Source organism: Oculina patagonica, chromosome 14 (genome assembly GCF_052425735.1).
Source record: "Oculina patagonica isolate OP01 chromosome 14, crgOcupat, whole genome shotgun sequence".
Lineage (NCBI taxonomy): Eukaryota > Metazoa > Cnidaria > Anthozoa > Scleractinia > Oculinidae > Oculina > Oculina patagonica.
In genome coordinates this window covers 22745152-22762519 of record NC_135771.1, presented here as the reverse complement: position 1 = coordinate 22762519, position 17368 = coordinate 22745152, and the positions used below count along the sequence as shown (strand labels likewise).

Here is a 17368-nt window from a genome sequence, read left to right as displayed (position 1 = left end):
AATTTAATTAAAAGATTTTTTGACGTAAAACTGGAGCAATCATTACTATCATTCTCTTATGACAAGAACTAACTTGTGAGGGAATCACGTCACAGTGGTCAAACGCCGAACAAAAACAACTTCCGGTTTTTACTGCCTCGAAGTTTATAAGTCTTCGAAGCGAAAATGTGCAAGACTTTTGTAAGAATGCATTGTAAAATAGCACATGACCGGCAAACCAAATTACGATTCCATACACTAGGGTCTGATAACAATTTTTATATCTTTTATGGTAATACGACGTACAAATCTTAACTTCTCAGTGACCAATCATTAATAAACTTTTGGCTTGAAAGTGGAGGATTTAAGAAATTTGAAAAATTTCTAATAAGCTACAGTTTTGGTGGGAACTGAGCGCGCGCACACTGCACAGTGCGTTTTATCTTTCTCAAGGGCTCCCTTTTCCTACCATTCCTACCTCAGTCCCAATCCGCTCGCCATTTAGTTAACGGCTCAAAGACTGGTGCGAAATTAGTCGTGTACCAAAATGTAGTTCGTTTCGGTATACAAATGTGAGTTATAAGGTAGAGTTAATATCTTCTGCACGCCGCCTTTCGAACTGACATGGAATAAGGCTAGCAGTAGAAGTCTTATACAAAGTCCATTAAAGTAAATGTAATTAAAAAAAATAAAAAAAATAAATGAACAGGAACCTCCTATGACGTTCGATGTTCCACATCCAGGCTGTTGTTTCCCGCCATTAGGATAGAAATCCACGTGACCGCAAGACCGCTGGAGTCCCAGAGAGCTATCGATGGCGCCATTTCTTACGTCAGTATGGATGACGTCAACAAACATTGCATCACTTGAGTCCAGTCTACCAGCCGCGTCATCGGAATCGAACCCAGGCCTTGCAGGATCCAGACCTGTATAATGGTAAAGAAAATTTTGGAGCTCCAGATCAACCTCGTTCCCAGGGCTTTTCCCTTTGTAATTTGGAACGGGCGTTCCAAATCACCAAGGGAAAAGCCCTGGGAACGAGGTTGGCTCCAGATAATATCCTTAAAAACAGGAAGACATTATCAATGTACAATAAAACAGTTTTTGTAAGATTTGGGCTTTGCAGTATTCGAAATTGTTAAGGGCGTGGTATTAAAGTGGTTTATGCCTGAGTCACTTGCCCGATATCACTTCTCTACACGTTGTAGACAAGTGCAGAGAGGGTGGAGTGGGTGGGGGAGAAAATTTTTTAAAGGGGTGCTTTACGTACCTGTTATCCGTCCAATAACTTTTCCGCCTTTTACCAGCCTTTTTCCCGCGAAACCGGCTACATGTGCACCAAGACTGTGCCCAATGATATGAAACTTCTTTAACGCCACGTGAAACTTCCTGTTCAACACGTCAATCAAATCAGCTACTTGGGCTCCAACAAGGCGCGTGTTTCCGGCCGCGGCGTCGTACAGATTCAGGACACTGGACCCTAGTCCCCAATCCACTACAATCACGTTCATCTTTTCTTTCTTCAGTAGCTCCAGGGCCATTTCCTTGACCCAGGGACTCTGGCCATCCTGGGTGAAACCATGCACAATAAACTTCACTTTCAGCAAGGGATCAAATGTGGAGTTGGTTATTGAGGCGTTGTTGTCTGTATTCAGGATTTCTTCTTTTAGAAGGGCGTTTGCTCTCGTGTGTAGAATAAATATCGTGCCGATCGCTTCGGGGTCGGAGGGAAGAGCGATTAACGAGTTATCAAAAGGAGGATCGTCGGAGAAGCAGCCATATTTGCCATAACAAAGTGTCGTTGCTGTGAAAATAAAAGCAATAAAAATGAAACATTAAAGGAACTCTGTCACGGGGATTTCGCAGATTTTTTTGTCTTAACTGTTCTGAAATTAATGGTAGGCAACTTAACCTATGATAAATATATATATTTAAATATTAATAGGAACTCAAACCTTCGTTTATGGAAATAATCGATTTTTTTAATACGCGCGGAAAAACACGAAAAGTTTAACCTCAATTTTTTTAAGTTTCAATCCATTTCCACTCTAGCCATCCGCAGTCAAAGACGCTTGTTAGCAGTTTCATTGCTCTAAAAAAGCAGTTCTTCTTAATTTACAGTTGCAATTTTTAATGGGTTTCGCTATTTTAAGGTTTCACTAAGACACAAATATAAATTAAAGCTGTTCAAAAATCTGTTTAAATCCGTGACAAAAGCCCCAGTTACAACGACCAACGATAGACCATCTCCACCTTTTTAAAATCTGTATTTTTTCCATTATTTAAACTACGAGAAAATTACAGATCTGATTTGGATTTTAAATGATAGCCATGTTTAATTTCGCGCCCAAGAGTTTTGCGGGAGTTAAGTCTTGAGCCCCAGCTAAAAACTCATTGTTTATTTTAGCCTGCGAAGCATTTTTTTCGCCTACAATTTCAGGCTACTTTCTCATCAAAAAGTGCTACAAAATCCAACCCTTCCCCCTGTCTGGGAGACTGAATTAGTAGCGTGACTAGGTTACGTATTATTTTGCACCTGGCGTGACAGAAGGCGTGACTCAATTCTCGTCTCATGAATCCCCGATCCTTTTGGCCAGTGGCTCATTCACTTCACGTGAGCTCCTCAACATTTTCGAACAATTTCGAGAAGAAGGGAAGAAGGCCTGTTTTAATAAGACGTTTTGGCGGCCAATAACCCAGAAATCAAACAATGAGTTCTGAGGAAACGCTAGTAACAGATGAAGGGTTTAAAGAGGAGATACTTTCCAAGCTAAACCAGCTAAGGAAAGAAGGTATTCTTTGCGACGTAACTCTTCGTATCGAAGGACAGGACTTTGCAGCCCATCGATGTGTTCTATCCGCTGCGAGCCCGTACTTTCGAGCGCTGTTTACCAGTGAGTTGGCAGTAGAGACAGCTAGAAAATAAAAGCTATCTCATAGAGTTGAAAGAGTATAAATCTGCTGCAGCAACAGCTGAAGTACTTCGATTTTATTTACACTGGTGAAGCCCTGGTGGACTCTACTAACGCACAAGATTTGTTTAGGGCGGCAGATTACTTGATCATTGAAACTACTGAAAATGAAAGTAGCTACATTTTTGAAGGACAAAATTGATGCTACAAACTGTCTTCTGCTTGGAATCTTTTGGCTGTTCATTTTAACTGTGAATCGTTGGAGAAAGCAGCGATTGCCTGTCAAATTGCAAAATTTTGCCACCGTGGTAAAATCGGAGGATTTCGAAATCGCTGGATTTTGAGAAGGTCAAAGAACTGATCAGTCATGACGAGATAATTGTTTCAAATGAGGAAGAGGTTTTCGAAGCAGTTGTCACGTTGGGTTAAGCATGACATTCTTGCCAGGGAACATTTACTGCCAGAACTTTTGAAGTGTGTGAGATTATTTTCAATGTCAAAGGATAGTCTTCTGGAAATTCTTGAAACTGAAGAACTAGTCACAAAGAATTCTGCTTGTGCAAACATTTTACATAAAGGAATGGACTTCTTATTGTTTCCCGATCATTATGAAGGCATGCTTCTCAATCCTCGCAACTGTCTAGATCTGACTAAATATGAACATGCCGTGGTTCTTACAGGAGGAATCGGTGACGACCTGGAATCTAAACAAACTTATGCCTTTTCACTTTCAACTAACAAATGGCTGACACTTTCGGAGATGCCATACTCTTCATCAGGGCATGGTGCTGCTGTGTGTGGTGGACAGTTGTATGTATTTGGTGGGCAATCATCCCATCCCGTGTCTGTGTCTTCCTTCAGCCCAAAACAAAACAAATGGAGTTGTGTTACCAACGTATGGCATGCTTCCCGTAACTACTGCTCTGTCACTATGTACCAGGAAGAACTATACGTCATTGGTGGAGAAGAATTTTGGTGCAGTGTGGTTAAATTTAATCCCAAACATGATAAATGGACATATCTGAGATATATGACCACTCGTCGTGCTGCTCACTGCGCTGTTGCTATGGTGAATGGCATCTGTGTGATTGGCGGTCATGACGATGATCAATGTCACAGAAGTGTCGAGTTCTATGACCCAGTGACTAATCAATGGAGTGAGATGCCACCTTTGGTCAATGGCAGAAAATTTGCTGCTGCTGCTATTTCTGGTGAGAAAATTATTGTTGTTGGAGGATATGACATCGATTTTGAAATCGAGGCAAATTGCGAAATATTTGATCCTGCAGTGGACCAGTGGAGCCTGGTGTCTAGTCCAGTAGTGCCTCGAGCTGCTTGCGGCATAATCAGTTTCGATAATCATGTGTATGTGTTTGGTGGAGAGCGTGCTAACTTAGATGGACATTCAATATACGAAGATAGTGTTGAATGTTACGACATCCAAAGTGACACATGGCAGCGATTTGGAGCTATGCCAGCAAGTCTTTCCTGCCTTCAAGCGTCACTGGTGCTGTTGCCAAAGAAATTGTTTAATGATGAGGAAGGTGGTGCTGATAGCAGTGGGGATGATGATGATGATGATGACGACGACGACGACGATGGCGATGATAACATTGATGAGTAATGTCAATTTTAATTCCTAGTTTCTTTGATAATCCATTGCAAGATTGACTGTGTTACAATGAAGTCATAAATGTTTCTAATGTATGTTACTTAGTTGATAGCTGTGCAGTACATCAGTAATAAGAGCCAATTTTTCAGAGTGAAATTTGACGACAAATTGTAAATCTGTCTGATAAAACTGGTCAAAAAGAGTTTGTGTAAAACAGGACTAGTTTTGTATCAGATTTAGAGATAATCGGAAAACACTTGTTAGACAATGTACATGTATATAATATAGAGATACCGAAAAATTCCAGTTATAAGCTCCCCCCCCCGATATGTCCGGTTATAAGCCCCCCACGGATATAAGCTCCCCTCTGCTGAATGACAGTACTGAACAGGGCTAAATGCTGCTTTATTATGCGTTTTTAGAATAAAAACGTTTTTCGATCAATTCCCGTGGCTCGTTTCGAAACGTCTTTTTTATTCCACTTATTAGCCCTCCCAGATATAAGCCCCTACGCTTATAAGCCCACCCAAAACCCCTTACGACAATGTGTAAGCCCAGGGCTTATAACCAGAATTTTACGGTATTCACATGCTACATACATTACTATAGTTTTGTGTGGTTATGTGTGGAGTTGGCTGTTTTCAAAAAAGTCATTAAAGTATTGTAATTTTTGGTAATATCATTAATAATATTTAATTTTCACTGTTAATATTGTTAAATCAGCTACTGTCAGTAACTTAATAATTGTAGTAAACAATAAATAATATGTTAAAATAAACAATCATCATATTTTATTATAACTTTGTCAAATTTTCTGTAAATTTTCTGCACATTTTCTCTCAAATTTTCTGTAAATTTTCGTTAAAACAGACTCAAATCAGACTGATTGGCAGAAAATACAGACAAGTGCTCTGAGCATGCTCAAAAATTGGGGCCGGCCAGACGTTTCCATCCTTGCCACAGTCAAAATTGATCATGGAATCTGGGGACACGAGTTGCCCTCCTGGATCCTGAATTGCTCCATTGTGATTCTTATGATGGGTGTTTTTCATTATACAAAATTACCTGACTTTAGATTCAAAATCGGTAAGGGAAGGACAGATGAGCCCCAGCTACAAAATCATTGTCTGCTTTTAATTAGCATGCGAAGAAACACTTGCTTCAAAGTCCTACCCTTTTTCGACCTTTTTCATGCCAGGAGGTTGAATAACATCAAGCTACATAATTAACTGGGAAATAGCGTGACCAGGTGGATATGCTCTTTGCGTGACTGACGGCGTGACTCAATCTCTTCGCCAGAATCCGCGATCACTTAGGTCAGTGGCTGATTCACTACACGTGAACCCTTTGGAGAAAGTAGGAAAAGAACGCATTGTGCGAGACGTTTTGGCGACGAATGAAACAGAAATCAAACGATGAGTTCTGAGGAAATGCTTTTAAAAGACGAAGAGTTTAAAGAGGAGATACTTTCCAAGCTAAACCAGTTAAGGAAAGAAGGTATTTTGTGCGACGTAACTCTTCGTATCGAAGGGCAGGACTTTCCCGCCCACCGATGTGTTTTATCAGCCGCAAGCCCTTACTTTCGAGCGCTGTTTACCTGTGAGTTTAAGCTGATAGAAAACGAAAACAATCGCGTAGAGTTACAAGATATAAAATCAACCGCAGCAAAGGAAGTTCTTGATTTTATTTACACTGGCCAAGCCATGGTAGATTCTGCTAACGCACAAGATTTGTTGAGGGCAGCAGATTATTTGATCATTCCAAGTTTGAAAAGCAAAGTGGCTACATTTTTGGAGAATATAATTGATGCTACAAATTGTCTTCAGCTTGAATCTTTTGGCTCTCAGTTAAACTGTGAATCTTTGGAAAAAGCTGCAATTGCCTGCAAATTGCAAAATTTTGTTACCGTGGTGAAATCAGAGGATTTCAAAACGCTTGAGTTTGAGAAGGTCAAAGAACTGATGAGTCAAGACGAGATTATAGTTTCGAAAGAGGAAGAGGTTTACGAAGCAGTTGTCACGTGGGTTAAGCATGATCTTCCATCACGAGAATGCTTATTTCCTGAGCTCCTTACATGCGTAAGGCTGTTTTCGATGTCAAAATACAGTCTGCGGGCGATTCTTCATACAGAAGATCTGGTTAATAAAAGCAGGAATTGTATGTACAGACATGTTACGTGATGGAATGGACTTTTTTTTGTTTCCGGAACTTTTTCACAGCACATCTCTCAAACCTCGTGCATGCTTAAATAAGTATGAAACAGCTGTTGTTCTTACAGGGGGACACAGACCTGGTATGGCTAAAACTGACATTACAAACTGTTTCTTGCTGTCAGAAAGTGTTTGGCAACCACTACCCTCAATGCCCTGCCCTCGTACACGTCATGGTGCTGCGGTGTGTTGCGGACAGTTGTACGTACTTGGTGGAAATTCCCAGAAGCCAATGTGCAGTTTTAATCCAAAGCAAAACAAGTGGATAATATTTTCTGATGATGATGATGAGGAGGAGGAGGAGGCAGCGTCTGATGACAATAACGAGGAATCTTTGGGTCGTCCCCACTGTTCAGTCACCTCTTATAATGAAGAACTGTATGTGATTGGTGGTGATGGTAGCTTTCAGAACAGAGTTGATAAATATGACCCCACCCTAGACGAGTGGGCGGAAGTTACAACATTGTCAACTCCACGTGCAGCTCACTGCGCAGTTGCCATGGCAAACCTGATCTATGTCATTGCCGGTCATGATGAAGAAGTTTGTCACAAAAGTGTGGAGAGTTTTAATCCATCGACTGGCCAGTGGCTGGATGTTGCAGACTTAAACAATGCACGGAGATTTGCTGCTGCTGCTACCTCTAATGGGAAGATATTCGTAGCTGGAGGATATGGCGATATGACTTGGCAGACCATAGAGGGGAGTTGTGAAATGTTTGACCCTGGGGTAAATGAGTGGAGCCTGGTGTCTAGTCCAATAGTGCCGCGAGCTGTATGCGGTGTTATCAGCTTTGACAACCATGTGTATCTTTTTGGTGGAGAGGATACCAGCTCTAAACTGGATATCGTGGAACGTTATAATGTCCTTAATGACAAATGGCATTATGTTGGTACTATGCCTGAAAAACTGAGCTGTCTTCAAGCTTCATTATTGCATATTCCAAATAAATATGTTGCTTAGAAGTTAATGTAAAACTTAACTGGGCAAAAACACAATAATTATAAAGGTAGACCCATGAGTTTACACAAGGTCCATAAAATTTCAACAAAGGAAAAATGGAGTATAAGAATAATGAAATCACTTCCTCTTCAAGACATTTGCAGTAATCTATTGAAAATTCAGCTCAGAGTTTCTGAAGGCAAATTAATTTATATTCTATCACCATTGGGACATTCTTTTGAGATTATTCCAAAATTGGAATAGGTGATTGTGTTCTTTTTGGACCTATTCAGTTTTCGGAATGAACAGAATGCCATTCCAGTCATTCTGCTCCCAATATCAGAATAAACAGAATACAGTTTTCTTGAAATAGGCATGTGCTCTTTTGGGATAGTTTTGGCAGGAAATTATACTCAGCCAGCTGCATACTTCACCAGTATTCTGTTTTCGGAAAAAAACGGGGGTTTTATTTCGGGGGGGGGGGGGGTGGCATGGGGGGGATTGATATTCTGTGTATATTCCCGTTAATAATTTGGAATTAGAGTGGCCAGAACAGTCCCAAAAGAATGTGTCCTATAAAAATATAATGATGATGATGTTCATTACTGCTGAACTAATGAAAAGCATGTCAATTTTTGATTTCTTTCTTTCTTTCCTAAAGCCCTCAAATTATTTGCATTAGATTAAAGCTTAATTTTAAGGCCCATTTTCATCGCACGTGTATTGCATGCCAAGGCTAGCATGGTGTTCAAATGTTTTTCAAGTAATTCATTGAAAAGTCTAGCTGTTGAATGATTCAAGATATATTTTTCATGTATTAAGAATGTATGAATTAAGACATAATTATTCAAATAAGGGTAAGATTTCTGGAACAATCAGCTCACAAGTTCAGCATGCATAAGATTGTGTTACATTAAAAAAAATTGAGTTATCATGCCAGTGATAGGAAGTTATGGTTGCTACTAAAATAATGTGAGTATATATATATATAACTTGCTCTCTGGTGTGCTAAAAGAGAGGTGTTTCCTAATTTAATAATTGTTAATTACCGGTAATATTTTTTTGCACAAACCAGACTATAAGGGGTTAATTTTGTATATTAACTTGATTTGTTAATACGAATTGCCGATCACATTCAGTAATTACAGTAATTTTGTTGATCCTTTATAAGTTGTTAGTTTCTTCAGCCCTTCTTAACGTTTTTCTGTTAACTCAATAAACTCGAATACCAATTTTAATTGTTCATAAAAACCCAGTCCCTATAAAATTACTGGGGTGAAAAATTGTGTAAAGGTCATATTTAAAACAATGTATACTAAGAGCAAGCAATGGTAACACATCTCTTAATTTTAAACTTCCAAGAATCTTTTGAATTTCACAACACCCATTTAAAAATAGTTTAAAATAACTTAAAATTTTCTTAATTTCAAGATCAAAAACGCAACTGGTCACTATCGGGCAAGCCCCCAGGCACACTCCATCGACTTGTGTTTTTGGAAAACGGTCGGCATTTTTTCTAGATCTGCACCTGATAACAGCTTTCAGTATCAGGGTCACAACTTCAACTTTTCATCAATTGCTATGTATTACAGTGATGGTATTATATGAAACAAATAATTTCCCAATCATAAGTCGTAACAAGTTGTGATCATTTTGAATTCTTGACAAATTATAGTGGTTACCATAGCAACAGTATAACCTGTTAAAAAACACCCTTGATTTTAGCTTTCAGTGCTAATAACTCAAAGATAGCTTAGTGTTCCCCATTTGTTATTATTGAGTTATAAGCTGCATGCCATGATACAACTTTTGGCAAAGTTAAAAGAAATCTAAATCCTATCAGAGTGGTTCAGAGCCACCTTAACATTTTGAAAATTTAAGGTGGCTCTATTGTTTTCACTTTGCATGTGCTTCCCAGGCAATCAAACTGTATAAAAAAGCCTTCAATTGACACCGAAGGTAAAACAGACTTTCTCTAGGATGTCAGGAGTCAAACTGACCATTTCTCTTCAATCATGCATCCCTTCTTGCAATGCCAACCGTACTGAACTGGAAATACTACTGGTAGATTACTGGTAGACAAACCACCCAAGAGCCCCGATACGTTTGTTCAGCGGAAGGTAGGTTGGTACACTATATGATGCCATACATAAAGTACATTTATCCGCCATTGGCATTTCAAAATGAGCAAAGACGAAGTGGTAAGCTTAACAGACGAAGGGTTTAAAGAGGAGATACTTTCCAAGCTAAACCAGCTAAGGAAGGAAGGTATTCTATGCGACGCAACTCTTCGTATCGAAGGGCAGGACTTCGCAGCCCATCGATGTGTTTTATCCGCTGCGAGCCCGTACTTTCGAGCACTGTTAACGAGCGAGTTGGGAGTAGAAACAGCAGAAAATAACAGCTATCTCATAGAGTTGAAAGAGGTTAAATCTGCTGCTGCAGCAGCTGAAACACTTCGATTTATTTACACTGGTGAAGCCCTGGTGGACTCCACTAACGCACAAGATTTGTTAAGGGCGGCAGATTACTTGATCATTGAAGCTCTGAAAACGAAAGTAGCCTTATTTTTGAAGGACAAAATTGATGCTACGAATTGCTTTCTCTTGGAAGCTTTTGGTGCTCAGTTAAACTGTGAATTATTGGAGCAAGCAGCGATTGCCTATAAACTTCACAATTTTTCCGTTGTGGCGAAATCAGAGGATTTCAAAGCGCTCAATTTTGAAAAGGTCAAGGAACTTATTTGTCGTGACGACATTGTAGTTTCGGAAGAGGAAGAAGTTTACGAAGCAGTTGTCACATGGGTAAAGCATGATCTTCCATCCCGAGAATGCTTATTTCCTGAGCTCTTAAAATGCGTGAGACTGTTTGCGATGTCAAAGTACAGTCTGCGGGATATTGTAGATTCAGAAGAGCTTGTTGTTAAAAGCAGGACTAACACAAGCATTTTACATGAAGGAATGGACTTCTTTATGTTTCCTGATCTTTTCCAAAACATGTCAATTAAACCTCGTGCATGCTTGAATAGGTTTGAATCAGGTGTAGTCCTCACAGGGGGACACAGGGCCTTTCGTACTTCTGAGAATGAAAAAGGTGTAGTGACTGATTTCACCAACTGTTTCTTGCTGTCCAAAAATCATTGGCTATCACTACCCGTGATGCCATGCCCACGTACACGACATGGTGCTGCAGTCTGTTGTGGACAGTTGTATGTATTTGGTGGGAGTAAATCTGGACCAATGTGTAGTTTTAATCCAAAAAGAAACAAGTGGACTTCTGATGATGAAGAATTCCCAAGTCGCCAGCATTGTTCAGTCACTGCTTTCAATGAAGAACTCTACGTGATTGGTGGCAGTGGGAGTCAGTATAGATACAAAGTTGATAAATATGACCCCACCCTTGATGAATGGAAGGAAGTAACAACACTGAAAACTCCTCGTGCAGCTCACTGCGCAGTTGCCATGGCAAACCTGATCTATGTCATTGCTGGTCATGATGGAGAAGTTTGTCACAAAAGTGTGGAGATTTTTAATCCATTGACGAACCAGCGGCTTGTTGCTGCAGACTTGAACAATGTACGGAGATTTGCTGCTGCAGCTACCTCTAACGACAAGATATTTGTGGCTGGAGGATATGGTGACATGAAGTTCAAAATCATTGAGGTGAGTTGCGAGATGTTTGACCCTGTAGTAAATGAGTGGACCCTGTTGTCTAGCCCAACAGTGCCGCGAGCTGCATGCGGTATAATCAGCTTTGACAACCATGTGTACCTTTTTGGTGGCGAGGATACCAGCTCTAAACTGGATAGCGTGGAGCGTTATGATGTCCTTAACAACAAATGGCATCACGTTGGTACCATGCCAGAAAAGCTAACCTGCCTTCAAGCTTCATTATTGCGTATTCCAAATAAATATGTTGCTTATAATAATGATTAATATTAAACCAACTAGGTGAAAGCACAAATACTGGTACATTTAGACCTACAAGTTTACACATGGTCCTAAAAATCTCAACAAAGGAGCTTTAGAATGGAGTCTTGGACAGGGCCGTATCTAGCGGAGAGCAGGGGGGTAGGGCAGTTGCCCCCGTCAGGGAAACTAAAAAGCTAAGAAAACTAAAGAAAAAAAGGAAAACTAAACTATAAAAAAAACAGTTGCCCCCGCATACAAAAAATCCTAGTTGCCCCCACCAAGAGAACTTGCCCCCGCAGACAAAAAATCCTAGGTACGGCCCTGTTAGCCTTTAAATTATTTGCCTTAAAAAGCATGCATTACCAAGACTGGTACATGTATTTACATGTATTTCAAATTATTAATCGGGCGTGGCCGATTTATAGTTTACCCTTTGGTCGTCCTAGACGATAGTCTCCTGTCGGCTAAAAATGACGGGGATAGCCTGGGCCAATCGGGTTCGTTTCAGTTTTGACAGTAAATCGTTGTAGGTCGACTTTTGGGCTAATCTGCAATCTGGTTCTCTTCTTTGCTTCGGCAGGAGAACAGAGAAAAAAGCTTAAGGGGTAAAGTACTAATAATCACCATTGTGAAACTGTAGTTGCTTTGACAAGTTGAAGCTATTTTTGTAAATAAAAGGGGTAACGTCATTCATGTCACGCAATGTTTTTGTGGGAAACTTTGAAACTAGACGCTTTGCTGGTTTCTACAAATAGCAGTGTGATCTGGCGGTACATTGTTTTGAGGCGGACTCCACTTTAAAACTATTTTTTTATATATATTTAGCAAGAAGTATGTTGATTTTCATTTCCGCACAGTTGGGCGTCAAAGTCGCTTGTCACAAAGAGTAGAATGTTTGCACAACTTGGTTTGCATATATTTTAGATTTGACTAGTGACGTTAGTAAGACACTTCTCAAGACGTCAGCAAAACATTGGCAATGTACAGTATTGGTGTGAACTTGAATGGAATTTTTTACGAGATCAGTAAAGCTATCGAATGAAAAGATGACTAGAAAATGAAAACTTCGAATAATTATAATTAAATACCAATTGAATTTTAGATGAGAAATTCCGGAAGTGACATCTGTGTTCAAAATAGGAATTTTTGTACAACTTAAAGTTCCGAAAAAAAAAAGACCACATGTTTTGTAAAAATCACAGACAAACATGATCAGGAAAACAAAACAGGCCAATGGGTTTTATTCACGAAAATACAACTTTCTCAAGAAAGAGTTTGTAAACAAGACAATGGAATCGAATTACATTTCACACGAAATTTGCATACATTTGAACTTGCCAAAAAAAAGTATCTCTGCCGAGACATAATAGCGAGACCTTACATTAATAATTATTATATTCTGATCTGATTGTTATTTTTTATGCATTAACTATTTGAAAGTGGTTCTCATCGATGAAAACAAAACAGTTTTTCATTCACTGCTTGAAGTATTTATAGACGTGAAAACATTCGCTTAATCAAATTACATTCTGCACGAAATATTTTGTATCCATTTGTCCCGAAACTTTGAGGAAATTGAAATCTTTGTGGACAGTACTGCATAAAAGCAGTTCATAGAATTGAATAAAAAGATAAGAACCATAAATGATAAAGGAAATTTTAAAACTTTATTTTGGCTCATTTTGATGAAATTCAGGATTTTCAAAGACTGCCAGTAAATGGCTGTATCTTGTCTGTCTCTAACGATTTTGCTACGGTTTCGAACGAGCTAATTTTTCAACATGATATCATGGTAGCGGGCAGACGTCGGTTCGTTCTGAATTTTTCAATACGGTATACAAGTTACAGGTCAATATACAGACCCTCTGTACAGTAAAAAACGTTTTGGGAACAAACCATTGTGAACTTATTTTCTATGTTGATCAGTAAAAATCCTTAGTACGACATGGGGTTTGTTATCAAGTTCGTTAGTACGTTAATACTGCAAGGTGTATAACCTCAGAGAATTATTGTCAAGTGTGTTTTGTTTTATTAGCGGTTTATACTCTAAGGTCTTGGTATGAGAGATCGAAATTAAGGTAAATTTCTGTTATTATCTGATTGCTTGGCACAGATTAGTACAATACTGAATTGGTTAGGAAATGTAAACAAACATTAAATTGAATGAGAGTAGAAAGGGAGGGACAGGTGGGGGTGAAAGGCTGAGGAGATGGAAAGGGAGGGAGAATTAAAATCCATGCTTGGTTATATCACGCAACCTTTGACTTCTGTTGTTTTCTCACAAGAACAAAACTTAAGGTGGGGTTCTACCTGAATTTGAATGGAACTTTAAGAGATTTAAAGAAGGGATTGAAGAAAAGAATGGAAACACCTCCAATTAGTTGACCCCCTCGCAAGAGCACTCCGGGTTGTCAGGAGACTGTTTGGTGTCCGTCCACCAATTTTTAACTTCAAATTCAAATTTTAAAATCACATTAAATCTCCAATATTTCTTATTTGTCTAAATTTTACTAATCCTTTGAGAAAAACTATCGCCTCCCAGACATCCCCCAAAATCGTCCAAAAATTAACAAAATACTGCAAAACAAATATATATGGGATAAGTAAAGCTTTTTTGGATTCCTTGAAACGCGGCTAAAATGGTTTTCAGTGTTTTCCAGCCCTTATACTTTGGGTCAATACTACTATTCTTCACCAGTTGCTATTACAGTAATGGTATGAAACAAATACATAATCATTGGTCAATAAGTTGTGATCATTTTCTTGACAATAGTAGTTACCTGATTAGGAGTTGTATACTGTTCCATTAAAGTGTAAGGGCTGGAAAATACTGAAATGCGTCAGCCACCTAAAGCGTTGGAAAAATTGGTCTTCAGGTAAAAACCCCGCCTTTATTAAGTATTGCGAAAAGGCTGCACTTTGCTAAGTGTTACAAATTTATGTTTTACATGTAAAAAAATTACTGGTATTTGGAATGTCTTAAGACAACTATTATTGTTAATTAATTAATTAATTAATTATTATTAAGGGTAACATGTCTGGAAAAATCAGATCTCAAGTCGAGCAAGTGGATTAAGGTTGTGTTACATAAATAGGAAATTCAGACCTTCAGTATAGCCAGACTTTTCTGATAGCCCAGAAATGACATTTTTAGGAATATTTTGACTGAGGCAAGTGTCTGAAATCACATGTTACTTGATACGGCCCCGATTTGGGTTGTCATTTATTATAAGTGGTCACATTGCTCTTGGATTATGTTCATAGTGTACAACCCTCCAAGTTAAGAGCATTTTAGTCGCCATGGCGACTAAAATTTTGGAGCTGGCGACTAAATTGTAACCAAAGTCGCCAGCCTGGCGACTAAAATTGAGAAAACGGATTGAAAGCGTGAGCTTAATTTAGCAACTAAAATTTTTCAATGGCGACCAAGGAAAAAATAAACTTGGAGGGTTGGTGTAGATACTTTGCTCTTCATGTGAGATATTAAACTGTTTATTCTTTTGATGAAAAAAGAGGTTTGGCATGGTGGTTTCCTGATTATAATTGTTAATTAATATTTACTTTTAGCTCAAACCAGACTGCTATTGTCTGATACACTTAAAAAAAGGGTCAATTTTATATGTTAACGTAATTGTTAATACAAATGACCGATCACATTCAGTAATTTTGTTGATCCTTTATAAGCAGCCTAGTTCTCTTCTTCTTTGCATTTTTCTGTTAATTTTAAATTAGTTTAATTTGCAGAATAAAATAAAAAAATAGGATTACAACACCTTGGTAATTGATACATGTCACTACAGGGGGTGGTCTACATGAAACAAGTTTCCCTAGATTGCTTCGTTGTGTTTCCTTTGACCTATTAATTCTCTCTATGAAATAACCGAATCGAGAAATTAAGGCTTGTAAGTTTTTCCGTTTAAACACCAGATACTAAAGGCAAGTAATGGCAACGCTTTCCTTCAATTTTCACGAATCCAGCCTTTGACTTTCACAAGACCCATTTAAAAATAGCATTCTACTCGCCTGACCCCCAGACACACCCCCGCCGTTTCTAGTTGCAATATCGGCTGCAATTTTAATCCGGTTTCTTCACGAAACCCATAAATTGGCCAGATAAATTTCCGTTGTATTGCCGGTAACCAATTTATTTTACTTTCGAATTAATAAAGTTTCGGTGATATATATCGAGACTTCTCGATTTGAAAATTGGGGAGTTCATTTTCTCTTTGTAAGCGTCTAAAAATATTTCTATAGACACGCTCCAACAACGCTGTGATTGTTATTTTCAAGCGGCTATCTCTTTGATATCCTTTTATAAAAAAAAATTCAACCAAAGAGATGGCATTTTTGCCATTGCTCAAGTTGTCGACAAATCGAAGCAAGCTCATCTTTATTCAATCTCAAGAGTTCTCGTTTCGGTTTATTGTCAGTTAAAAATGACCTCCTCTCATATGACTCAACCCCCAGACACTCCCCCCAACACACCCACTTAACAATTTCTGCGCTAAAGAAGCCAGACGAAACTAAAATGCCTAGAAAATAAAATAAAACCAAGAACTAGTTTTGATATGACCCCGATTGCTTCCCATATCATAAATACTGTTTTACTATTGGAATAGATTTATGTCAAAGCTTTTGAACAATTTTTGAACCGTTTTGCAAAAGGAAGCAGACATTTGCAAATGTATTTATAGCGGCGACAAAAGAAAAATTGAATTTTGCGCAATTTAAATCCGCTTGTGTTACATGAGTCGCGGGTTACAGAAAGCCCACTTAAAAGGAAGCGGTCAAGACGAAAAGGAAATAAGTCGTTTCGAGTTTCGGGAAGTTTCGCTTCCTCGCATTTTTCTGTTCTTGGCAAGAGTCGCTAAATAAACAGCGCTAGAGGAAGTTGATAGCTGAAGGAAGTATGACAGCAAGGAAGTTTATAGTGTTGCTGAAGCCCGGTGCTGAACTGGAGAAGATAGTGAAATGTTTTCATAGGCGCTGAAACAAAAAGTTTGTTTTGAGTCGAAATCGTACTTTGATAATCACGTTCAAGAAATATTTACTCTTCTTGGCTGATATGATTGTGGAAATTCGTCGGACCAGTCAAAACTCCAAAATTTACCAAGTTCTTGAGTACAAGTTTATTTCAATGGTGGTTCCCACGGCTCTTAAAAATAATGTTGTCGATCGTGTCAGTCGCTTTTACGTTTTCACACAAAGATCGCACAAAGAAGTTCTCTATTTCAAACCCATTTACAATATCTTCTGTCACAATTCAAGGCGTTTTTATTTTACAACTGTCAAAATCTTACTCCATTCTAGACAAAATGGCAAATTTACAATCATATTTCAGGCTTCGATACCCCGGGAAATACCACACCCTTAAGTAAGGTATAATGGGAATACCCACTAGGAAAAATTGAGTTAAAGGTTCATTCAGTATATTACCAATGTTTAATAAAATTATTACATTTAATATTTAATATGTCAGGGAATATATCAGAGGTGAACATAAACGGAAATAAATTGCTTTGGCTAAACGAAATGCTCTTACAAGCTAACGCGCGGTTGATATTTTTGAATAATATGAAAAATATTTTTAAATTATATCAAGCATAAAACAAATTGATAGCTAAACAATGTTAAAGCTCTTACCTTTTGAAGCACTTAGGAAACACAGAAATATCAGCAGGTTCACAGGAATCATCGTGAATTTCGAAATCACACAGGAGATCAAACGAGTCAGAGATGTGTACCTCAAAGGGTTCACAAGTGACTGAATTTTTTTCCTTGATTGTCTTAGATATCTGCCTGCC

General features: G+C 38.5%; 2 protein-coding genes and 2 pseudogenes across 2 annotated transcripts in view; 3 read left to right on the top strand and 1 right to left on the bottom strand.

Moving 5' to 3' along the window:
- The window catches only part of LOC144639238 (pancreatic lipase-related protein 2-like), a 20399-nt gene extending 3031 nt beyond the window's left edge, over window positions 1–17368 (bottom strand). The window contains exons 1-3 of the mRNA XM_078498529.1: window positions 17208–17368; window positions 1250–1783; window positions 693–905 (exon numbers count right to left, since the gene is read on the bottom strand). Coding sequence (XP_078354655.1) covers window positions 693–905; window positions 1250–1783; window positions 17208–17259 — 799 coding nt within the window. The 5' untranslated portion in view covers window positions 17260–17368. The remainder of the gene's footprint in view (window positions 1–692; window positions 906–1249; window positions 1784–17207) is intronic.
- On the top strand, window positions 2641–5257 carry LOC144639032 (kelch-like protein 38; annotated as a pseudogene).
- LOC144639235 (kelch-like protein 12) lies at window positions 5349–8080 on the top strand (annotated as a pseudogene).
- LOC144637897 (kelch-like protein 24) lies at window positions 9832–11741 on the top strand. Its single transcript, XM_078496987.1, has one exon. It carries the CDS (start codon window positions 9837–9839, stop codon window positions 11586–11588), a length of 1752 nt encoding a protein of 583 aa, XP_078353113.1. The 5' UTR covers window positions 9832–9836; the 3' UTR covers window positions 11589–11741.